At 46.1% G+C, this 24920-nt stretch overlaps 1 protein-coding gene across 7 annotated transcripts in view; it reads right to left on the reverse strand.

Moving 5' to 3' along the window:
• Positions 1-24920, reverse strand: part of ACACB (acetyl-CoA carboxylase beta) — a 1528264-nt gene that overhangs the window by 458619 nt on the left and 1044725 nt on the right. For all 7 annotated transcript variants that reach the window (XM_069214760.1, XM_069214756.1, XM_069214757.1 and 4 more), the window contains one exon: positions 6660-6929. In XM_069214760.1, the coding sequence (XP_069070861.1) occupies positions 6660-6929 (270 nt within the window). The remainder of the gene's footprint in view (positions 1-6659; positions 6930-24920) is intronic.

Consider the following 24920-nt stretch of genomic DNA (forward strand, 5'->3'; position numbering starts at 1 on the left):
TGAACAGCACTAATGGTTCCAAGGAGGATTGTCCAGGCTGAAGAACATTTGTGAGAAAGTTAATTTTTACTGCATCGGAAGGCAACTGGAAATCCAGAACCTCTGCTGCTTTTCTAATGAAAATGATAAATGAAGCACATTATTCAGTCAAGGGGTCAGGGGCCGAGATTAGCCCTGTGTTCGGAGAAGTGTCCAGGCTACTGGCCACTTGTAGGCCCTTAATAAAGTTTTCACGAACGAGTTAAGGAACAAACTCAACCCCATCATTGGCAAAAGGTGGTTGCCTCTGGTCAGAGTCTGATCTAAAAAGCTGGTAGATCACTGGGCAGCAGCTCCTTGATCAGAGTACTGTTTAATCAGAGTCAGTCTGAATTGGGGCTGGGCGTGCTGGAGCTGTGCTGGAACATTGCTTCAGCTGAGATTAAGACAGATTCGGTTTGGATTCGGTCAGGACAACGATTGATGTTCTGCTCCAGTGTCAGCAGCGCAAACAGCAGGAACAGACAAGAACAAGGACTAGTGCAAGACTTGGAACTGGCTCCGTAGCAAGAGCTGAATCTGAAGCGAGGCAGAAGCCTCCCAAACATGTGCAGCATGGCCTCCAAAAATGCTTTCACCTGTTGCCACATCGTTGAAGGGAACTTAGGGTGCATTTGACCAAACATGAAGAGGAGAGAGACCTGCAGGCATGGTGACGCCCTTGCACCTTCTCCAGAGAACAAAACTGATGGAAAGGGGCCGAGTTCTGTTGGACGTCTTAAGTTCTTTCATGTACTCAGCCAAAGGCTGACTGCAAAGATGATCTGCCACAGGAAAAGGTTTGCACTTTCAACTTCAAGCTGGAGAGGGACTTCCATGGAGTCTTACTAATCTTCCCCACATAAAGCTTTGTTTTACATTCTTTGATGTCCTACGGATTTATCTGGGCATGGTCATCGCAGGCCCTGGAGTCATGCACCTAACCCAAACACCAGAGACAAACCTCATGGTGATCTGGCACATACATCTGTTTCCTAAAGACTCTACAAGACCTAAAGGCTGTAGTCTGAGGGGGTGACAAGCTCAGAAGTGACATCAGAATTCATAGGTGGCACCAATATGCAGTTCTACCCTTCATTTCCAGAGCAAAATGGAGTCAATGTGGAGTTCTACAGCTCCACCTACCAGTGTGAAGGAGCCCTCCTTTTGAGATTTCTGGATCCAGTGCAGTGGCTAAAGATATTCATAGGCTGAGGAAACTCCGGTCGGACCCAATAATTACACTGTAGTTATACACTGTACAACTTTTTCATCAAAAGGATTATTTTAAGGGGCAGAAGGTGTTTTAATGCCATCTTGAAGGCCAGAAAGTGGAAGATAGTCTATCAGACCAGCATGGAGACCAATAATCATGGGGTATAACACACAAAAACATGGTTATCAGTTATATTCTTTGTGAATTTGAAACACTGGATAAAATTTGATTTTGCAAAGTTAGATGTTACATTATGCAGATTTGCAGAGTGCATCATCATCATCATCCAAGAGAGTATCCTGGCGCTGAGAACGTGCAAGTCTAGGCATACCTAAGGCCCAGTGACTACTCGAAAAGCTAGGTCTTCAGCTTCTTGTCGAATTCAAGGGATGAGGAGAAGGCTCTTATGGGTAGCTGCAGGTTGTTCCATCCTTTAGGAGGGATGTAGGAGAAGTCTCGACTGCTAGATCTGGCTTTCCATATGCATGGGATGTGTGAAGGTGTCTGGAAGGTTTGTGAAACCAAATGTTATGGCTGAGGTATGTTGGACCAGTGGCATGCAGTACTTTGAAAGTGTGAGTGAAGATTTTGCATCAGGGGTCTCCAACAGGTCGATCGCAAACTACCAAAAGCTTACAGGTTGCCACTGAGTAGCTAAGGCATGATAAATGCCTGTCTGCAGGCTTGACAATATGCAGCTGCCCAACTGATAAGCCATCTATTTACAATACTGTGCCCTTTTCTGTGAGGGCTGGATAGCTGACAGTGCAAAGTGATGCAGCCTACCCTCTTCTGAAAAACCCTCTTTACTTCTTTTCCTACTTTCTTTCTTGCATCTTTCTTTCTTTTCTCTTTGCTTTGTCTTTCTCTCCTTTCCTTCTTTTTCAAACCATCTTTTTAATTTATTACACTATATCATTCTTTTGTTTCTTTCTCTTTTTTATCTTCCTGCCTTCATTTCACTCTATGTGTCCCTAACTTTTTCTTTTATCTTAATTCTACCTCAACGTTTCTTCTTTTCCTCGCTTTCAAAATGAGATATAGTGTGCCAGGGGTTCGCCCCGAGGATTAACAGAGGCTAAAGTAGATAATACTAAGGCTCTCTTTTGTGGCAGTGTGGTCGATAAGTTAGGCTTATCAGAGGGTAGTGCAAAGCATTTGGTGTACACACACAGTCAAATGAGGCACACACTCAATAACTAACTCCAGGCCAATGTATTTATATTGAAAAACAATATATATGTTGTTTCTTTACTTCTAGAACCAAAAGTATCTTGTTGCAGGTAAGTACATTTGCAAGTAAGTATTGAACATTTGTATCAATAGCACTTTTTTTTTATTTATTTTTTTTAGATTTGGCAAGTAAAATGGTTTACAGGCAAGTAACATTTTTCACTTTTAAAAGTTGACAGTGCAATTTTCAGAACAGCCATAGGGGAGGAAAGTGTTAGTGCAATTTTGAGGTAAGTACTAGACTTACAGTTCCAGTCTCCCAGGGTTAGGATGTCCACAGTTCGGGGTTCAGGATGACCTCAAACTTACACCACCAGCAACACTGGGCCAGCCGGGTGCAGAGATCCGTGAGTTTGGAGGGCAGACCTGTGAGGTTTAGGTGAGCACCAGGGTGGTCACAGGTCGGCAATAAATACACATCAGCGGCACAGGGGCGACCAGGTGCAGGGTGCAAACTCAGCATCGGGCTCCCAATGCTTTTCAATAGGGGGAGCCCGGGAGTCACAAGCAGGCTGCAGGCTGAGTCCAGGGGCTCGGTTCTGGGAAACCACAGGCTGAACAAGGAGGGTTGCCTGCTGACCACTGCTGCACCAGAGGTCAGATTCCAAAAGGCCAATGGGGTGCAGGGGTACCGTTACGCATCAGGAATCTTCATCTGGTTCTCTTGCAGTCAGGGGTGTCCTCCAGATTTAGGGTGCAGGTGTCATTGTGTTGGCCAGGAGGGATCAACCCAGGGTGGACACAGGGTCTGAATCACCTGGGGACCTGCTCTGGACTGGTGGGCCACCTGGACTCTGGCCATGGGCGTCGGGTGCAAAGTGGGCAGAACTCACGGATGCAGGACAGTTATGGAGTCCTTGCTGGAGCTTCTTGTGGACAGGGCTGCTGTCTCCTGGAGTTCTTGGTCCTCTGGGGGTTTGGAGAGCTGGTCCTGCAGGATGTGTTGCCTTTTGGTAGCAGGGCTTCTGAAGCTGCAGATAGTGGCAGGCTGGTACAGACTGCTCAGCCTTACAATAAAGGGTTGGGTAAAATACAGGGGGCATCTCCAAGATGCCCTCCTGTATGCACTGTACAGTAAATCCAACACTGGCATCAGTGTATTGTGCTGAGTGTTGATGCCAAACTTCCCAGCCTTCAGTGAAGCCATCATGGCGCTGCGGAGTTCATAATGACTCCCAGCCTATGTACTTAATATGGCCACACTGCACTTACAATGTCTAAGAATGGACTTAGACACTGTAGGGGCATATTGCTCATGCAGCTATGCCCTCGCCTGTGGTATAGTGCACCCTGCCTTAGGGCTGTAAGGCCTGCTAGAGGGGTGACATATTTATGCTGCAGGCAGTGGTTTGTGGGCTTGGCACCCTGGAAGGGGTGACATGCCAACTGTGCCTTTTTCTCCCCACCAGCACACACAATCTGCAATGGAGGTGTGCATGTGCTTGGTGAGTAGTCCCTTAGGGTGGCACAATACATGCTGCAGCCCTTAGGGACCCTCCCTGGTCACAGAGCCCTTGGTACCACTGGTACATTTTACAAGGGACTTAGCTGTGTGCCAGGAGAGTGCCAATTGTGGAAACAATGATACAGTTTAGAGAACTAACATTGGTGCTGGGGCCTGGTTAGCAGAATCCCAGCACCACTAAGTCAGGTTAACATCAGATATCAGGTAAAAAGTGAGGGGTACTGCAAACAAAGGGTCAGTTTCCTACAGTCATTCTTGCTTCTTTACCTTTCATTCATTTTTTCACAATTTCCTTTTTTTCTTCCTCTCATTGTCTTCTTAATTTCTTTCTTCCATTATCTCTTTTCATTATCTCCTGTTTATTGTTACTTTCTCCTGCCTTTTTTTCTCTCATTCTGTCATCTGTTACTTTCTCTGTCTCTTTCTCACGTCCTATTCTCTCTTACTCTCATTTTTTCTTATTTTTTGTTTCTCTTTCTCCCTTTCGCTGTCTCACGCACAAAGGGACAAAACAGAACCATAGGAATCCCAGATGTAAACATTTTGTGATTCAGCTCCTGTGCCATTAATGCTGTATGCTCCCTGTAGCAGGGCTAGGATACTCTAAGGGCAATGATTATGCTATCTGGCCTTTGTGTGCAATTAATGAGTACCTCTTTAGGAAGTAACTCACAATGATTTTAATGATCAGAAGCAGCTCTCACTATAGTAAAGGTTGGAGACCCCTGGTTTGAACGGTGCTCGTGTGCATGGGGAGTCAGTGGCGCTTCTTCAGGTGTGGAGTGATAGGAGTGATAGGAGTATAGAAGGGGAGATTGAAAATGATTCTGACTGCCAAGTTCTGAATGGTTTGCAGCCTTCTAGTGAGTTTGGTTGCCACTTGTATAGGTGTTCCTATAATCCAACGTACTTGTGACAAGGACATGCATGACGGTTTACCTGACTGGGAGTAACCTGAAAATCTTCCTCAGCATCTTGAAGGTATGCAGCATAATGGGGTGAATATGTTTCCTGGGCGGACACATCAAGTTTGTTGTTGATAACAACCCAGAGGTTCCTGGTATGGGTGTTGGTCCTACCTCTGGTGGTCAACAGGTGGCATCCCTAGGTTAAGTGCTTTCGGTCTGGTCAGAGTTCATCGTCAGACAGTTGGTCTTCATCAGGTGGCCCATTTCGGTCACAGAGGCACTAAACTTGATCCAGGTACTGGGCATCTTGCCCTTGAAGGAGAGAATGAGTTATGTGTCCTCGGCATAAGGGAGGACATTGATGTTGTGAGTGGTAATGCTGGCTAAAGGAGTGGGCTCAGGGTAGATCTTGTGGAACTCCACAGATGGGGTCACAGATGTTTTAGGCGAATGGCACTAGGCCAACTGACTGGGACCTTTCAGTCAGGAAGGAGAAGATCCATCAGAGTACACGTCACTGGATTCCGATATTGTGTAGGCATTGTGTAGGCATTGTGTAGGCATTGGATGGAGTGAGAGGCCATGTCCAACACTGCAGAGAGGTACAGGGGGATAAGGGCAGCTGTTCTCTCTGTCCAGAGTCATGCAGATGTAATCTATGGCAGCGATGAGGGTAGTTTTGGTGGAGAGCTTGTGATTGTTGAGGTATTTGATGAGGTGCCTGTTGATGATGGTCTCTAGAACCTTGGCCAGGAATGGTAGAAGGGAGTTCGGTGTGAAGTTGGCAAGGCTTGAAGGGTCTGCTGGGGGTTTCTTCATCAAAGGGAGGACAGTTGCATGTTTCCAAGCATCTGGGAGGGTCTCAGAAGTATTCAGAATAAGTGTGAGCATGGTGCTGATGGGCTGTAGTCCTCTGGAGTAGGCGTGGTGAGGACAGTAGTCTGATGGGACCCTTTACTGGGTGGACTTCATTGTGTTGGCGGTTTCTTCTGGGGTGATGACAGGCCATGTGGTTAGCACTGGTTCTTTGGATAAGATCGGGAGGTGCTTGGCAAGGCTCGTTGTGTCAAAGTTGGCACTGAGCAGTCCACCAGAACGGCACGTTTGATCCAACTGCTACAATAAGTGTAACTTATAGTAAACTGTTACACCTAGTACACTATTCATTGACAAGATTTCTGCAGAGAAGCAGTCAGTAAAGTAGACAAGTACCGTACAGAACACTGTTATGGAGAGGCAAGAATTTTGTCATCAGAAGTGGTTGCTGGAGCACTAAAAAGTCAAAATGGAAAGTTTATTACCCTTGAACAATAAAATGTTTCACAATCTTATAGGTCACTTGAGTAGAGTTAACAGTTCATGGGAAATCAAAAGAGCAGAGTGACTTCAGAATTTGTCTAAAAATCTGGAGCACTCAGTAGTTTCAGTACTCTCAGCTATCTCTCAACTTGAGAACACCAAAATACTTCAAATACTGCAAATGGTACATTCATTACCGAAATTCAGTATCATAAATTGGTTAGCCAAACACTGTAAACCAGTATAAAAGAGAAAACTAACAGGGTAAGGTTTACTTAATTATTCCTAAGAGCCAATTAATTAAGTGAAAAAAGAGTTTGCTACCCTTCAAAAAAGCCACTAAATATAGTTTAAAACAAATTAAGGCCTATATACTTCTTTCTTGACAGATATAAAACTGTGATTTTCCTCATGAGAATCCTTCCTACTAATTTAAAATCACAGTATGGGAGATTTGTTAGCCAAACACTAGATTCACTTTTTATTATATGAGTGACATTTTGGAAAAATCATAACAAACCTTGTAGGGATCAGTAGGGTCGTTCCAGGCCACTTGAAACATATGCCGCAACTCTTCTGCAAGACCAATACGAGCTCCACTATTAGCTGCAATGTAGATTCGTGGAATACCTTCAGCCCTTGCCAGCTCTGAAGCCCTCAGGAAAAGAAGGTCCTCCTGTGGCCCAAATGATCCAATCTTATACGTTATGTCATTGCTGATTACGATAATCTCCCGTCCTTTGGGGTATTCTGGGGTGTTGAGCTTCATCTTGAAAGCCACCATGCCAACCTAATAAAATAATAGAGAATGCAGAAAATAATACTCTTTTTAGAGTAGCTTGTCAAAGACCACATTAAGCTGTATCGTTTTCAGAATCAGTATTTTGAAGTCATAGAACTGATCACAACAAGAATATTATCACAAATCAGCATCCATTTTCAGTCTTACATGGAGTTATCACTCTTATCTGTTCAAAACGGATGGAACTGACAACCTGAGTTACACATTATTTTCCGTTAAGGGAACATATTTGTTTAGTGTGCCTGCCTTTAGGTTTGTGTCTTTCAGAAATTAGATACTGAAGTGAGAGTTTTTATGGTCTGACTCAAAGCCAGAGGTCCATGGTCATCCAACACAGATGGTCAGACATCCACTTGCTTTTTCATGCAGAACACAATGATGTAGCCATCACTGCTTTCCACAGAGGATGGGAGAACAACTTGAAGACCAGAAGCACTGGTTTAAAATCCTGTCCTGATTTTTACTGTGTAGTGTCAACATTACCCTGAACAAAGAGAACTAGGGACACAGAGTTCAGAATGGAATGCCTTTAAATAAACTGGTTTCGGGAACCTACCATAACTGAAATCTGTAGATGGACACGATTCTACACTGATCTGCTTCTTAATCCAATTTGGAACAAAGCTCCAGCTGCACTGGCCTTATTCTTGATTTTGAGACTTGCGAGCTAAATTACTACAGGAATTGGTCATCGTGGGAAGTGTTATAGCACTGATATAAATGCATAAGCAATTTTACATGTACACTGTTTGGAGTTTTAATATTCATGGTTACGGTTTACTAAGTGGCATAACTTGTTCCACAGCTATGTTGAGTTCTGTGGCTTGGTAAGGTAGATCTATAACCTCTCTGCTGATGGAGAACTTGGGTAGTTGGTCAAACATTAAAGGCAAGAATCACATTTTTCCAGCAAGTTGGTAAGCACGATCTGACTGCACATGGGCGTAATAGCAGTAGATTCAGGTGGTTCCTAATTGTGCTGCAACAGCCTACTCACTCCCTCTCCCTTCTATAACCTGCGAGAAAGCACTCTAACCAAGGAATGTGGCATTAAAAAATCATCTATGCAGTGTTTGTATATTTAGCAACTATTGTTTATTTACTCTAGATACCATCACTTATTCATTAACCAAGGTGCGTTTTCATAACTTGGCAGGCTAGTTTTTTTTGCACCATGATGCTATATGTGGATTTAGGTATGTGCTCAATCACAAAAGGCAGGGACCAGAGTTGTTCCACTGCTAGGTAAGTAGAACCAGCTCATTGTAGGCCTCTACTGTTTGTGACTGTGAACAGTGTAACCATTAACTGCATGTAACGGGGGAGCTACATTAGAAGAGAAACAGAGAGCAGCAGACAGTTAAGACTAGCTCATCGCTACATCTTACTGAAACAAACTGCTGTGCATGGGTAAGCAGTGGCAGTAACAGGTAATCCGAGGACAGTCACTAGTTGCTGAGCACAGGCCTTCTCATAGAAATGTATCATAAGACTCCAAAAGTGAAAAGGCAAGTACAATACAACCACAAACTGCTCCCATAGGCAATTTGATGGAGTGTTGGTAGAAATTACCCCAATTGTGTTGTGAACCTCAAATTTTTGCCTGTCTCAGTTTGCTGGCTTAAGGACTCTATGCCATTTATCACTGCTAAACAATGGTAGAGAGTCTGTGCTTCCCCCTCCTCTCCCCCCCCCCCAATAAAAAACATACACTATACACTGGAAATCTCTGTCTGGCCTCCCTAGAAGTCCACTGTTAATATTGTCAAAAATGCATTTATGTAAGGAAGGTTAAATGTCATATTGGTTTTCGTGGCATTACCCAATCCACATATATCACAAAAATATATGTCTGCCATGGGGCACCACTATGCCCTGGCTGGACTGCAGTTAAAATGCATTATAGTGACACATGGCAGGGAGAAGTACCTTCAGTACGTAGGAAAATCTTGTTTTTATATGTTCATATGTCACCCCTAAAGTAAGCCTTGTAAGGTCTCTTTGCAAGATGCTCATGAACAAGTTTCTTACTTTTCTTAAAGAGAGACATAAGTTGAACAGCACACAAAGAACAGTGTAGGCATATTTAAATAATGTTCTAGGTAGGGTCTGCATCCAAGAGATAATCGAGCAGAAAACATTGTTTAAGGAGGAAACTCTTGAAAAGGGACTGCTGCCTTGGAAGATATACAGGCGAAATTTTGTTTAGTCTAACTTAAGACATCTTCTTTAATTGTCTCCTATACCTTTTGTGAACAATTACTTAAGATATACATTCTGTGGTGTTTCATGGTATGACTGTTTGGTATGCCATTCCTCCTTTCATTGAGGCTTGCATTGCAAAGCATGAAGGATTATTGAATAATTAGAGCTGAAACATGACACTTCCTGTATCATTCAATTATTTGTCTCATACATACAATTCCACAAACAATATCATTATCACAATACAAATGCTACCACAGCCAATACAAACAGCATCAATATAACACTCATACCAACATCAATACTACACTACCACCATTTCCACACACCACCAGTGCTATCATGGTCAATATCACTGCTACCAACTCTACCAGCAGGGGTGGGCGAACATTTTCGGCAAAATTGAAAATAGTCAAAATAAGCCCTTTTTGATTTCTCCGGAGGAGCAAAATCTGGATTCACGAATCACCCAGCAGAGCAATTAAATGTTTAATCTACCATTATGATTCATGTATTACAAAAAGTTATACATAAAACGTAAAGTCAAAAAACTCCCTTGCAGTTTTCCTGAAATTGCAATGGTGTTTTTAGATGTTGAAGTAAAGCTACACCTGCAGAAGCAAAAATAAGTGGGCAGTCAGAGAAACTGCCAATAATGTTTGTAAACAACAAAGTAAATGCCCATCACCCTAACAAACTTTCAAGGTATCAGACTGGACCCCAAATACTTTCTCCATGGCAGTGGTCATGGAGCCACTACGTGCATACAAGCACCACCTGTGTGTGCTTACATCAGTTTCTCGTCTTTTCCCTTTCCATGCCCTCACATACAGAAGGTGAACAATTGTTGGTAACAGTGCGAGTCCAAACACAGAACCTTTTCAGGACGGGTGGTGAGGAATCTTCTGTTAGTCTGAGTACCCACCATAAACATCCTTCCCAAAGGTAGGTTCTTCTGAGGCATACATCTAACCACAGGTTCCTCACCTTAGACTGAGTATCAAAGTAGTACCACCCCATGCAGAGGCTCTGGTTTGAGGGTTCAGAATAAAACCTTTTTGCGGAATCGAGCAGGCAAAATGCATTTACCAGCGGATCTAAAAGGTGATTGTGCGCTTAATGGTCCTGGGTACAATCAGTGTATAAGCTTAAAGCCCTTTTATGGTCCAGCCAATGGAGCCCCATTAGTAAGCAGGTAGACTGATGGTACAGTGATGAATTGCCCATCACTTCTCCGGGTCAGAATGTGGCCAGAGTCCTTAGCACCAACTTGTCCAAGAAATTGGTTGTATAGGGCAGTTGCGCTGAGTGCTTAAAGCTCACTCATATGATGAGCTGATGGTGTTTAAGGTTAGGAGAAACAGCAAGCAGCTATGTATCAGCTCGAAGGACGTACCCATAAGAAAGGTCAATACAAAGTTAAGATCTCCCTCAAGCCAGCAGGGATGCGTGTCTCACCACCAACTGCTCTGAGTGGATGAGTGGAGAAGGAAGAGGGGTCTTGCCACTGAAATAACTTCACTGAACAACTACCACTGCAAATCGAGCAATCTTCTCTGAAACCTGGATGGCATTGTCCAGATTGCGGTCATTCAGGGCCCATTAGAACTTTAGATTCCACTGCAGAGCATATGTGTACCACCTAAAATAGCTGATATGGAGGAAGTAGGAGGCTAACATGCAAAGAAACTTCAGAGCAGCTCTCATTGTGATCAGGACCGAGCCTAAAAAATAGCGATCATTGCTTGAATGTGCTTGAGTCAAGGTAGAGGGATTTGTGAACCTGACTTGTCCAGAACTGCACTAATTAAAGCCTCTGTGAAGGAGTCAAGTGGAAATTCGGCTCACTGAAATTGAACCCCACAATCTCGAGAGGTTTGCCATCATCTGGGGATGGTTCACAACTGACTGTGTTAAGCCCATTTTCAGCAACATGCGGTTGAAGTATGGGAATACTGATATCCCTGACCTCCAAAGATAGCAAGCGACCACCACCATCACATGTGTAAACACAGAGGAGCACTAGTGAGGCATAAGGGAAGCACAGCAAATTGTAAATGTTCTTGCCTACTGTGAACCACAGAGGACGTGTGGAATTGCAGGTTGGTCATATGAAAATGTGTCCTGCAGGTTCAATGGACAACATCCAGTCACTCAATTCGAGAGAAGACCGAATACGTCCTTCTGCAGGAAGGCATTCAGAGGCAAAAAGTCTAGAATACGCCTGAGGCTCTTATCCTTCTTTGAAACAAGGAGATTAACAAACCTCTCATCTTCCTGGGTTCAGAACCCTCTTGATAGCGCACTTGGAGAGCAACACCTCAGGTAATGGAATAGACAGTTGCTCGTCTGCAAGGCACTCTGGTTTGGAGAAATAGTTGTCGAGTACAAAGAAAAGGAAGAGCATGGTCATTCTGTACGATCTACAAGACCGATCTCTCGGACGTGATGATAGTCTACGTGCCAGGAAAAAGTTGAATCCTGGTCTCTAATAGTTGGGCATGCCTGCTATGGGCAAACTAAAGTGGGTTGGTGGCAGTGGCATCGGAGGAAAAGGAATTGAAGGACTGATGTCCCTCTAGCCCACAGTTTGCCTACCAGTCCCATGTCCTCGAAATGACTCTGGTGTCAGCTGCATCACTCTTTAGGAAGGCTTTCTCAGTCTATACACTAGCCCTCTGGAATACCCTCTTAACTTTCTGAATTGATGCAAGGACTGTTTGACAAGTATCAATAGCCCCAATGAGCATGCCGTAGCTCGGTTCTCTCAAGTAGCAAGTCGAGCTCTGTCTTAGATGAAGTATTAAGCCTTCTTACATTTTCTATACCAATGTCAGCTGTATCGTTAATGAGGATGCAAGCCATCAACATTTGGGGTGCCCTCTGCTCTGGTACAGGATCAGAATCAGAACCAAAGATATAATGGAGCTTCTGCTTGTGTGATGTGGCAGATGCACTGGGTTAGAGCCAGGTTCCATGACAACCAATTGCAGTTCAGATATTTTGAAGCACAGCACTTGTGCTCAAGCTGAAATCAGTTTTGGGTCCAACATTGACATCAGGACCTTACCCTCCGGTGGTTTTGCCACCCGCATCTAAGTAGCAGGGACCGTCATGGATCTCTGGGTTTGAGTAGAAGTCTGCAACAGTGTTGGCATGTGACAGGTAATGGGTCTCAAGGGGGGTAGACAGCGCCGGAAGCACACAGAAAATTTGCAGCACAGTCTCCTTTATTGCTTTGATCTGCTGTGGGATCGAGGATGGTCCAGGCAAGTCAGGGCATGTTTGCAGCAGCTGAGGAATTGGTTCTGTGCCCAGAGACCTCCAAACGCTAATCTACAAAAAGGATGGTTACCACAGGTATTTAACATTCTCTTCTGATGGATACTTCTACCTGCAGAACAGATTTCACAGCAATACTTGCCCAGGAGGAGGGTTGATGAATGCTTAGACAAGGAAAGTCTAGGCATTGACGCATCCAGGCAGTAATACATAGCAAAAAGTGAGCAGGGAAGCACATACTGCCACCTTACAGATGTCTGAAATCAGTATACGTAGGGTGAGTGCAGAAGGAAATGGTGGAATGGGCCCTGATCCATTCAGGAGGCCCTTTCTTGCCTAGGGCATGGCAGGTCTTGATGCAGAGGATGATCGACCAAATCAGCATGACCTTCTGTACCGCCTCACCCTTTTCAGCACTGCAGAAGCCAACAAAAGACTAGCCTGACCATAAGTTCTTAGTGTGGTCCAGGTAGTAGTTCACCACAAAGTGACGATCCAACAGATGCAACCATTCCTTTTCCTTCATAGGATGAGTTAGAGTAGAAGGTCAGAAGAATGACAGTTTGGGCAATATGGAATGGAATGACCATCTTAGAGAGGAAAGCAGCCTGGTTCACAACACCAACTTATCTTGAAAGAAGGTAGTGAAAGGAAGGCCACAGCTAAGTGTCTGCAACTCATTGATCCTTCTAGAAGCATTGATAGCAACCAAAAACACAATTTTGAGGGTCAACATACAAAGAATACAACTGTGAAGGGGCTCAAGCAGAGTTCCAATCAAAAAGATGAGCAGCAGTCTTAAGTCCCGCTGAGGGACAACAAAAGGAGTGGGAGGAAAAATATTTATCAGTCCCTTAAGAAAATGCAGGACAACAGGGGACTTAAACAGGGATAGCTGATTTGGCACACAGAGGAAATCAGACAAGGTGGCTAAATAATCCTTTACAGTGCCAACAGCACATCCCTGCTGAGCCTGGGAAAGCACAAATGGCACCACTTGGGATAGTTTGGTTAAGGGATCTACATCATTGTCAGCACCACCAAGCAACAAAGTTGACCCATCTGCAGAATAAGTAGACTAAGAATAGGAGCGACACGCAAAGAAGATAGCATCAACTACCTCTGGTAGCAGGTATCAGACAGGTCTACTCTGTACTGCAGCCACTGCCTGTGAAGGCACTACTGCAGGCCCCTCATATGCTAAAGTAAGTAAGAAACAGACATTTGTTATAGCGTGAACATTCACCTGACTTATGTTGGCGCTACAAACCTTCCAGTAACAGTCCTGCAAAAGTTAGCTCACCTCCAAAAAAATAAAAAAAAGTCAAAAGAAAGTTCAGTGGAATCTTGAAGGAACTAACAGCTATTGTGGAAATAGCCAGGTCTTCAGATTCTTTCTGAACCCAGAAACATTTGCAATAGCTCTAAGGGGAGCAGGGAGAGAATTCCAGAGTTGAGTTGCCTTGACTTGGAATGCTCTTCCTCCTGGTCTGACTCTTCTGAACTTCGGGATGCAGACCAGATTTGTAGAGGCAGAGCACAAATTCCTCTGGGGTTTGTAGCATCTAAAAAGATTTTTGAAGAGCCTGGGGACCTGTTTTATTTATAGCCTTATAGATCACCACCATAGATTTAAAGATTATTCTCTCCTTGACTGGGAGCCAATATAATTATCTTAAGCCACTACAGGAGAACCAAATCTGGATTTGTTTTGAGCGAGCTTAGCAGCTGCTGCTTGTATTCGATATAGCCTCTTTATCTATCAAGTATTCTAGGACCCCCAGGAGAAGAGCATTGCAGTAGTCGATTCTACTTAGAATTGTGCTCTGAACCACTAGTTTACGTTCTGGCTGGGGCAAAGCAGTACAATCTTCCTGAGGTTCTGAAGAAGACCAAAGCAGGTGCTAGCATTTTTATTGATATGGGTCTCCAAAGTCAGTTTGTCATCCACAACAATTCTTAGGTTCCTGTATAGGTGGGATATTTTGAGGCTGTCTGTGAGAATCCAGGGCCTAAAACCCTGCAGGAGATACTTGGGTTCTTTGGAGGGTACACAGCAGAGAATGAAAATGTCACTTACCCAGTGTACATCTGTTCGTGGCATCAGTCGCAGTAGATTCGCATGTTCTGCAATAGCTCGCCATCTGGTGTTGGGCCGGAGTGTTACAAGTTGTTTTTCTTCGAAGAAGTCTTTCGAGTCACGGGACCGAGTGACTCCTCCTTTTGTCTCCATTGCGCATGGGCGTCGACTCCATCTTCGATTGTTTTTCCCCGCAGAGGGTGAGGTAGGAGTTGAATTGTAGTAATAGTGCCCATGCAATGGAGTGACTAAGTATACACCTATTTAAGGTTGAGATGATACATATATAAATAATTGAAGGTAACTTCCAAACTGCTACAGGCTCCCGGGGAGGCGGGTGGGCACATGCGAATCTACTGCGACTGATGCCACGAACAGATGTACACTGGGTAAGTGACATTTTCAGTTCGATGGCATCTGTCGCTGTAGATACGCATGTTCTGCATAGACTAGTAAGCAGTTATTTCCCCAAAAGCGGTGGATCAGCCTGTAGGAGTGGAAGTAGTCTGAAATAATGTCCTTAATACAGCTTGACCTACTGTGGCTTGTTGTGCGGATAACACGTCTACACAGTAGTGCTTGGTGAATGTGTGAGGCGTAGACCATGTGGCTGCCTTACATATTTCTTGCATTGGGATGTTTCCTAGAAAGGCCATGGTAGCACCTTTCTTTCTGGTTGAGTGTGCCCTTGGTGTAATGGGCAGCTGTCGTTTAGCTTTAAGGTAGCAGATTTGGATGCATTTAACTATCCATCTGGCTATACCTTGTTTTGAAATTGGGTTTCCTGCATGAGGTTTTTGAAATGCAATAAAGAGTTGTTTAGTCTTTCTGATGTTCTTTGTTCTGTCAATGTAATACATCAATGCTCTTTTGACATCTAATGTATGTAGTGCCCTTTCAGCTACGGTATCTGGCTGTGGAAAGAACACTGGAAGTTCCACTGTTTGATTTAGATGGAACGGTGAAATAACCTTTGGCAAAAATTTAGGATTGGTCCTTAGGACGACTTTATTTTTGTGTAGTTGTATAAAAGGTTCCTGTATAGTAAACGCCTGAATCTCGCTTACTCGTCTCAGGGAAGTAATGGCGATGAGAAATGCCACCTTCCAGGTTAGGAACTGTATGTCGCAGGAGTGCATGGGTTCAAAAGGTGGACCCATAAGTCTAGTTAGGACAACATTTAGGTTCCATGAAGGAACAGGTAGTGTTCTTGGTGGTATAATTCTCCTAAGGCCCTCCATGAATGCTTTAATGACTGGTATTTTATATAGGGAAGTTGAATAGGTAGTCTGCAGGTATGCAGATATTGCTGCAAGGTGAATCTTAATGGAAGAGAAAGCTAGGTTAGATTTTTGTAAGTGAAGCAAGTAACCCACTACATGTTCTGGAGTTGTGTGTAATGGTTGTATTTGATTAATATGGCAGTAGCAAACAAACCTCTTCCATTTACTTGCATAGCAGTGCCTGGTGGATGGCCTTCTTGCTTGTTTTATGACTTCCATACATTCTTGGGTAAGTTGTAAGTGCCCGAATTCTAGGATTTCAGGAGCCAGATTGCTAGATTCAGCGATGCTGGATCTGGGTGTCTGATCTTTTGGTTGTGCTGTGTCAACAGATTTGGCCTGTTGGGCAATTTGATGCAGGGTACCACTGATAGGTCTAGCAGCGTTGTGTACCAGGGTTGCCTTGCCCAAGTTGGTGCTATCAATATGAGTTTGAGTTTGCTTTGACTGAGTTTGTTTACCAGGTAAGGAAGGAGAGGGAGAGGAGGAAAAGCGTAAGCAAATATCCCTGACCAGTTCATCCATAGGGCATTGCCTTGGGATTGTTTGTGTGGGTATCTGGATGCGAAGTTTTGGCATTTTGCGTTCTCCCTTGTCGCAAACAAGTCTATCTGAGGTGTTCCCCAGAGTTTGAAATAAGTGTTCAGAATTTGGGGGTGAATTTCCCATTCGTGGACCTGTTGGTGATCTCGAGAGAGATTGTCTGCGAGTTGATTTTGGATCCCTGGTATAAACTGTGCAATTAGGCGAATTTGGTTGTGAATTGCCCAATGCCAAATTTTTTGTGCTAGCAGGCTTAACTGCGTGGAGTGCGTCCCTCCCTGCTTGTTTAGATAATACATTGTTGTCATGTTGTCTGTTTTGACGAGAATGTATTTGTGAACTATTATTGGTTGGAAAGCTTTTAGTGCTTGAAAAACTGCTAGAAGTTCTAGGTGATTGATATGCAGTTTTGTTTGATGTACGTTCCATTGTCCTTGTATGCTGTGTTGATCGAGGTGTGCTCCCCACCCTGTCATGGAAGCATCTGTTGTTATTACGTATTGTGGCACTGGGTCTTGGAAAGGCCGCCCCTTGTTTAAATTTATGTTGTTCCACCACAGAAGCGAGAGGTAAGTTTGGCGGTCTATTAACACCAGATCTAGAAGGTGACCCTGTGCTTGAGACCACTGTGATGCTAGGCATTGTTGTAAGGGCCTCATGTGCAGTCTTGCGTTTGGGACAATGGCTATGCATGATGACATCATGCCTAGGAGTTGTAATACCATCTTTGCCTGTATCTTTTGTGTTGGATACATGCGTTGTATGATGGTGTTGAAATTTTGAATTCTTTGTGGACTTGGAGTGGCTACTCCTTTTGATGTGTCTATTATGGCTCCCAGGTATTGTTGTACCTTGCGTGGCAGAATTTTGGATTTTGTGAAATTGACGGTGAACCCTAGTTTGAAGAGGGTTTGTATGATATGATTTGTGTGATTTGAGCACTCTATTAACGAATGGGCCTTGATTAGCCAGTCGTCTAGATATGGGAACACATGTATTTGCTGCCTTCTTATGTGTGCTGCGACCACTGCTAGACATTTGGTAAAGACTCTTGGTGCGGTTGTTAATCCGAAAGGCAGTACCTTGAATTGGTAATGTATTCCTTTGAATACAAACCTTAAGTATTTCCTGTGCGATGGGTGTATTGGTATATGGAAATAAGCATCCTTGAGGTCTAAAGTTGCCATGTAGTCGTGCAGTTTTAGCAATGGCAATACTTCTTGTAGTGTGACCATGTGGAAGTGGTCTGATTTGATGAAAGTGTTCACTACTCTGAGGTCTAGGATTGGCCTCAGCGTTTTGTCCTTCTTTGGTATCAGAAAGTACAGTGAGTAAACTCCTGTGTTTATTTGTGTGTTTGGCACTAATTCGATTGCATTCTTTTGCAATAGTGCCTGCACTTCTATCTCCAGGAGATTGGAATGGTGTGTTGTTAAATTTTGTGCTTTTGGTGGTATGTTTGGAGGGAATTGTAGAAATTCTATGCAATAACCATGTTGGATAATTGCTAGAACCCAAGTGTCTGTAGTGATTTCCTCCCATGCTTTGTAATAATGACCTATTCTTCCCCCCACTGGTGTTGTGTGGAGGGGGTGAGTGACATGTGAGTCATTGTTTAGTAGTAGGGGTTTTTGGGCTTTGAAATCTCCCTCTATTTCTAGGGAATTGCCCTCCTCTATATTGTCCCCGAAAACCTCCTCTATACTGTCCCTGGTAAGTGGACGGTGTTGCTTGTGAGGTGCTGGCTTGTGTGCTTTGACCCCGAAACCCCCCTCGAAAGGGCGTTTTACGGAATGTGCTGTAATTCCCTCTGCTCTGCGGGGAGTAGAGTGCGCCCATGGCTTTGGCAGTGTCCGTATCTTTTTTGAGTTTCTCAATCGCTGTGTCCACTTCTGGACCGAACAGTTCTTTTTCATTAAAAGGCATATTGAGAACTGCTTGTTGAATCTCTGGTTTAAATCCAGACGTTCGGAGCCATGCATGCCTTCTGATAGTTACAGATGTATTAATTGTCCGTGCAGCTGTATCTGCAGCGTCCATGGAGGAACGTATCTGGTTGTTGGAGATGGTCTGTCCCTCCTCAACCACTTGTTTTGCCCTATTTTGGAAGTCCTTGGGCAGATGTTCAATGAGATGTTGCATCTCGTCCCAGTGGGCTCTGTCATAGCGCGCAAGTAGTGCCTGGGAGTTCGCGATGCGCCACTGGTTTGCAGCTTGTGCTGCGACTCTCTTACCAGCTGCATCGAACTTGCGGCTTTCTTTATCTGGGGGTGGTGCATCTCCAGATGTGTGAGAGTTGGCCCTTTTCCTAGCTGCTCCTACAACAACAGAGTCTGGTGGCAGCTGTGTAGTGATGAAAACCGGGTCCGTAGGAGGCGGCTTATACTTTTTTTCCACCCTTGGTGTGATTGCCCTACTTTTGACCGGCTCCTTAAATATGTCTTTTGCGTGCCGGAGCATACCAGGAAGCATAGGCAGGCTTTGGTAGGAGCTGTGGGTGGAGGAGAGTGTGTTGAACAAGAAATCATCCTCGACCTGTTCTGAGTGGAGGCTTACGTTGTGAAATTGTGCTGCTCTAGCCACCACCTGAGAGTACGCGGTGCTGTCTTCTGGTGGAGATGGCTTTGTAGGGTATGCCTCCGGGCTGTTATCTGACACTGGGGCGTCGTATAGGTCCCATGCGTCCTGATCTTGGTCACCCTGGCTCATGGTGGTGTGAGCTGGGGAGTGTGATGGAGTTTGTGCTGGTGAAACGTTAATCACGGGCGGAGGAGAGGGTGGTGGTGTAACTCTTTTCACCACTTTTGGTTGTGGTGCTTGTTCCGTCTGGAACTCCAACCTTCTCTTTCTCCTAATGGGGGGAAGGGTGCTTATTTTTCCTGTCCCCTGCTGAATGAAGATACGCTTTTGCGTATGGTCCACATCAGTTGCTTGTAGCTCTTCCTCAAACCTATGCTTTTGCATTTGGGAGGTTAGCGAGTGCTCTTCTGTATAAGAGCCTGAAGCTGGGTCGCTTGCAGTTTGTTTCGGCATCGAAACTTTGTCTGCGTGTTTTTTCGGCTCCGAGGTGACTTTTTTCCTTTTCGGGGCCGAAACCTCTCGGCGTCGATCTGTTTCGGTGCCGCTGTCTCGGCGTCGAGCCGTGTCCACACCGGCATCTCGGTGTCGAGGCTTGTCTCCAGCACTTTCTCGGTCCCGAGAAGGCTGCGTGCCGGTGTCTCGACCGGAGTCGGACGATCTCGGCACTGTTTGGGCCTTTTTCGGTGCCGACGGTCGGTCACCGAATTTATGGGTCGAGCCATGGCCTGGTGGCAGTGGCGTCCCCTGGGCCTTGTAAATGTTTCTTTGTGTGGTTTTCGACGTCTTACTCACGGTTTGTGTATCGTCGAATCCTTCGGAGTCTGAGTCTTGGATCGAGAAGGTACCTTCTTCTTCCTGTTCCTCGAACTCCCGTTGGGCTGTCGGTGCGGACGCCATTTGAAGTCTTCTGGCTCGACGGTCTCGGAGTGTTTTTCGGGACCGGAACGCACAACAGGCCTCGCAGGTGTCTTCGCTGTGCTCAGGTGACAGGCACAGGTTGCAGACCAAGTGTTGGTCTGTGTAGGGGTATTTATTGTGGCATTTGGGGCAGAAACGGAACGGGGTCCGTTCCATCGGCGTTCTTCAGCACGCGGTCGGGCCGACCAGGCCCCGACGGAGGATCGAAAAACTACCCCGAAGGGCACCGGAGCTCTTCGATCTTCGATGTGGTGTGGAATCTAAGTACGCCGATCCCGAACGCAACAATACCGACGAAAATCTTCCGAAATTAGCTAATTTTCCGTTCCGAAACTCGGAGCGACAGGAACACGTCCGAACCCGATGGCGGAAAAAAAACAATCGAAGATGGAGTCGACGCCCATGCGCAATGGAGACAAAAGGAGGAGTCACTCGGTCCCGTGACTCGAAAGACTTCTTCGAAGAAAAACAACTTGTAACACTCCGGCCCAACACCAGATGGCGAGCTATTGCAGAACATGCGTATCTACAGCGACAGATGCCATCGAACACCTTGTTTTTCCTCCATTAAATTTCAGAGAGTTCCTTCTCATCCAATTTGGCCATCTCGATGAGGCAGCAATGCAGGCCTTCCACTGGAGCATGGTTGTTTTTGCCTAAGGCCAAGACCAGCTGCGTGTCGTCTGCAAAATGTACAAACAAGATCCCATAGGATCTAATAAGGGTCAGCAGCAGTCGTAGATATATGTTAAAGAGTACAGGGCTCAGAGCAGATCCCTGAGGCTCTCCATGCTGTGTCCTCTTAAATTCCAAACAAAAGTGCCATCTAAACCTATCTCCTATAAGAGGGTGATGATTTATCTTGCCAAACACAGCTGACAGATCTACTGAAGTCAGAACTGCTGTTTGACCTCTAGCCACTCTCAACTTTAACTCATCCAAGGCGAGAATAAGTGCAGATTCTGACCTGTCGGCTGGTCTAAAACCCATTTGCTCCCATTTCAGAAGATTGTGCTTTCCAAACAGTGCGTCATATTTTTGCAGCTCTCCATTATTTTGTTTGGAAAAGGAAGTTGCGAGATCTGCCGACAATTACTGGGATCATTTCTATCTGCAGTGGACTTCTTTAGCAATGGAGTAGCCAAGCATTTTTTTCCAGGCCTGAGGAACCATGCCTGTCATCAGTGATTGGTTGCAGGTTTTAACTAGATAAGGTCACAGTTCTTCTGCCCTTTCCTTCCACATAATAGGTGGAACAGAGTCTAGGAGGAAACCCGAGGAGATAGTAAGGGCCAATGCTTTGAAATCCTCCTCCTCCCATCCTTCACATCCCTCTAGTTTAGTGGGACCTCCTTCCATGTGGGACTAGGAGGATGCAGGAAGCCAGCAGGCCTAGAAAACACAGGACTCTAAGGACTGGGACTCTCTTGCCTTGCTGGAGAGAAGGAACCATCTCTTGAATGTCTTTAATTCTTTGGGATGGAGGAAAGACACGGAGAAGGGAGGTGTGAAGTACGGACCCCTTAGAACTGGAGTCATTGGGAAAGCCACAGGTGAGATATGGGCTCGTTGATCGAAAAGCTTAGATTGAAAAGGAGAGCTGCTGTTGTCTGCAGGTGGCGCAACATCAACTCTGGCGAACAGGCTTTGAGGAGCCAATCATCCAGGTACAGAAAAATGGGTAGGACTGGCCATTTGAGATCAGCTGGAACACCTGCCATCACTTTTGTGAAGACTTAAAAGTGCTGATGCCATACCAAAGGGTAGTACGGCAAATTGGTAGTGCATAGAACCCACCACAAAATCTCAAGTACTTCCAATGAAACTTCAAGATAGAGATGTTGGAGTACGCATCCTGCAGGTCCAGGTATACCATCCGGTCCCCAAGCTTCAACATCAGTATAACTTGAGCTAGGGTTAGCAACTTAAACTTTTCGTTTTAGAGGAAGAAATTGAGGCTCCTGAGTTCTAGAATCAGAGGCAGACCACCATCCTTTTTGGGCATGAGGAAGTGATGCGTGTAACCACCCGGGCCATTTTCTTTCTCTGGAACTAACTCTATTGCCCCTTTGCTTGCTTTAGGATGGCCCAATGGTATAGAGACAGACAGGAGGGAGGAACTGGGGGAAATCTGATGGAAGGGAAAGGTGTAGCCCCCTTCTATAATTTGAAGGACCCACTGGTCTGAATTAATAGCCTTAGAAGCCACAACAGACTGGGACAGCGCCCTCCCACAGGCTCTATTTAGAACTGGGAAAGCACACCGGGCCTGCTTTCCTCGTGCTGTGAAGTAGGAAGAAGAGAAAGGTGGCAAGGTGGCTCTGAGGTCCTTTCCTCTACTGCAGCCTCTGTATTGATAGATGAGGAAGAGGGGGTGGGGGGATAGGGTGCTGCTGAAGCACTGGTTGATAATGCTGAGGCCAAAAGGAAGAACCTCCTCCAAAGCCACAAAAGCAGTCAAAAGACCAGCAGTCTTTGGTTGGTGGCAGGAGCTGAAGGTCTAGGGATCTGTATGTGGTTGTGCAAGCTTTGAACCTCTTCAAAGCTCAGTAAGCCTTCTCTCCAAACAGGCCTAACAAGTCAAAAGGGAGGTCCATGAGATTGGCTGGATATCTGATGAGAAGGTGGACGGTTTGTGCCAAGCATGATGTCACACTCTAATGGAGGTACCCATGACTCGGACGACAGAGTCCACAGTGTCCAGCACAGACTTGATGGTGTGTAGATAAGTATTCTGACCATCTGTGATAAGCTCCTAGAAATAACCCTTCATGTCGGTGGGGACATGTGGTAGAATAATTTTGGCCATGTACCATAAGGCATGGTGGTAGAGGGCAAGAAGCCAGGCCATACTCCCTGAGGAAAAGGCTTTCTTGCCCACCAGCTTCCTCATTCCTTCGATTCCCTCTCAGAGGGAGCTGTAGGAAAAGCACCACCGGACTGAGGCCAGGACAGGGAGATTGGATGATGAGGCTCTTCAGTGAAGAGTGTGTGGAGAGGAAGGCCTGCTCACCAGAGGCCGAGTGATAATGGTGGGATAGGAGACTAAAGACAGTGCAGGAGTGTAGGAAGTTGGCTCTGTATATACTATCTCAAAGTGAGAAATAGTGTGCACAAAGTCCAAGGGTTCCCCTTAGAGGTTGATAGTGGCACAATTTCATAATTCTAATGCTCTATGATTTGGTAGTGTGGTCGAGCAGTAGGCTTATCAGAGGGTAGTGTTAAGCATTTGTTGTACACACAGGCAATAAATGAGCAACACACACTCAAAGACTTAACTCCAGGCCAATAGTTTTTATATAGAAAAATATAGGGGGTCATTCTGACCCTGGCGGTAATTACCGCCATGGCGGAGGTTGGCGTTGGCCCCGCCAACAGGCTGGCGGTGCTCCGCCGGGCATTCTGACCACGGCGGTACAGCCGCGGCCAGAAGCGGAAAGCCGGCGGTGTACCGCCGACTTTCCGCTGCCCATGGGAATCCGCCATGGCGGCGCAGCTTGCTGCGCCGCCATGGGGATTCTGACACCCCATACCGCCATCCTGTTCCTGGCGGTTCGCCCGCCAGGAACAGGATGGCGGTAAGGAGTGTCGTGGGGACCCTGGGGGCCCCTGCAGTGCCCATGCCAATGGCATGGGCACTGCAGGGGCCCCCGTAAGAGGGCCCCACAAAGAATTTCAGTGTCTGCTTTGCAGACACTGAAATTCGCGACGGGTGCAACTGCACCCGTCGCACCTTCCCACTCCGCCGGCTTCCTCGTGGGAAGGGTGTTTCCCGCTGGGCTGGCGGGCGGACTTTCGGCGGTCGCCCGCCGGCCCAGTGGGAAAGCAAGAATGACCGCTGCGGTCTTTTGACCTCGGAGCGGTCTTTCGGCGGGAACCGCTTGGCGGGCGGCGACCGCCGACCGCCGCGGTCAGAATCACCCCCATAGTTTCTTAATTTATTTTAGAACCACAAGATACAAGATTTGAGGTACGTACATAAAATGCAAGGTACTTCACACAGGTAAGTATAGAACTTTGATTCAAAGCAGTAGTACACACAGTTTTAGTTAAAATGGCAATAAGCTATTTTAAAAGTGGACGCAGTGCAAAAATCAACAGTTCTTGGGGGAGGTAAGTTTGGTTAGGTTTCTCAAGTAAAGTGCTTACACAGTCAGACTCCTGGGCATAGGCAGCCCACCGTTGGGGGTTCAAGGAAACCCCAAGGTCACTGCACCAGCAACACAGGGCCGGTCAGATGCAGAGGTCAAAGGAGGGCCCAAAACACATAGGTGCCTATGAAGAACAGGGGTGCTCTGGTTCTAGTCTGCTAGCAGGTAAGTACCTGCGTCCTCGGGTAGCAGACCAGGGGGATTTTGTAGAGCACTGGGGGGGGGGAAGAGACACAAACAGGCACACAAAACACACCCTCAGCGACACAGGGGCAGCCGGGTGCAGTGTGCAAAGTAGGCGTGGGTTTGCTATTGAAAGCAATGGAGGGACCCGGGCTTCACTTAGGCGATGCAGGCAGGGCACAGGGGGGCATCTCGGGCCAGCCACTGACTGGGCTAGGAAGAGGGACGCCTGCTGGTCACTCCTGCACTGGAAGTTGGTTCCTCTCGTCCTGGGGGCTGCGGGTGCAGTGCTTGGTCCAGGCATTGGGTTCCTTGTTACCAGGCAGTCACGGTCAGGGGGAGCCTCTGGATCCTCTCTGCAGGCATCACCGTGGAAGTGTGGGGGGGGGGGAGGTTGACTCCGGTTACCCACATCGTCGTAGTCGCCTGCGAGTCCTCTCTGCGGTGTTAGTTCTCTGGAGCTCCAGCCAGGGGCGTCGGGTGCAGAGTGAGAAGTCTCAAGCTTCCGGCAGGAAGAGAGTGTTCTTTGGAAGTTGCAAAAAAGTTGCAAAGCTGTTGCTGTTTTTGAACAGTGCAGTGTTCTCAGGAGTTTCTTGGTCCTTTGGGTTCAGGGCAGTCTTCTGAGTCTTTAGAGGTCGCTGGTCCCTGTTGGATGCGTCGCTATGCAGGTTCTTTGAGTCAGGAGGTAGGCCGGTAGGGATGGGGCCAAGTCAGTTGTCGTCTCCATCATCTCTGCGGGGCTTTCAGGTCAGCA

The sequence above is a fragment of the Pleurodeles waltl genome, chromosome 11 (genome assembly GCF_031143425.1).
Source record: "Pleurodeles waltl isolate 20211129_DDA chromosome 11, aPleWal1.hap1.20221129, whole genome shotgun sequence".
NCBI lineage: Eukaryota > Metazoa > Chordata > Amphibia > Caudata > Salamandridae > Pleurodeles > Pleurodeles waltl.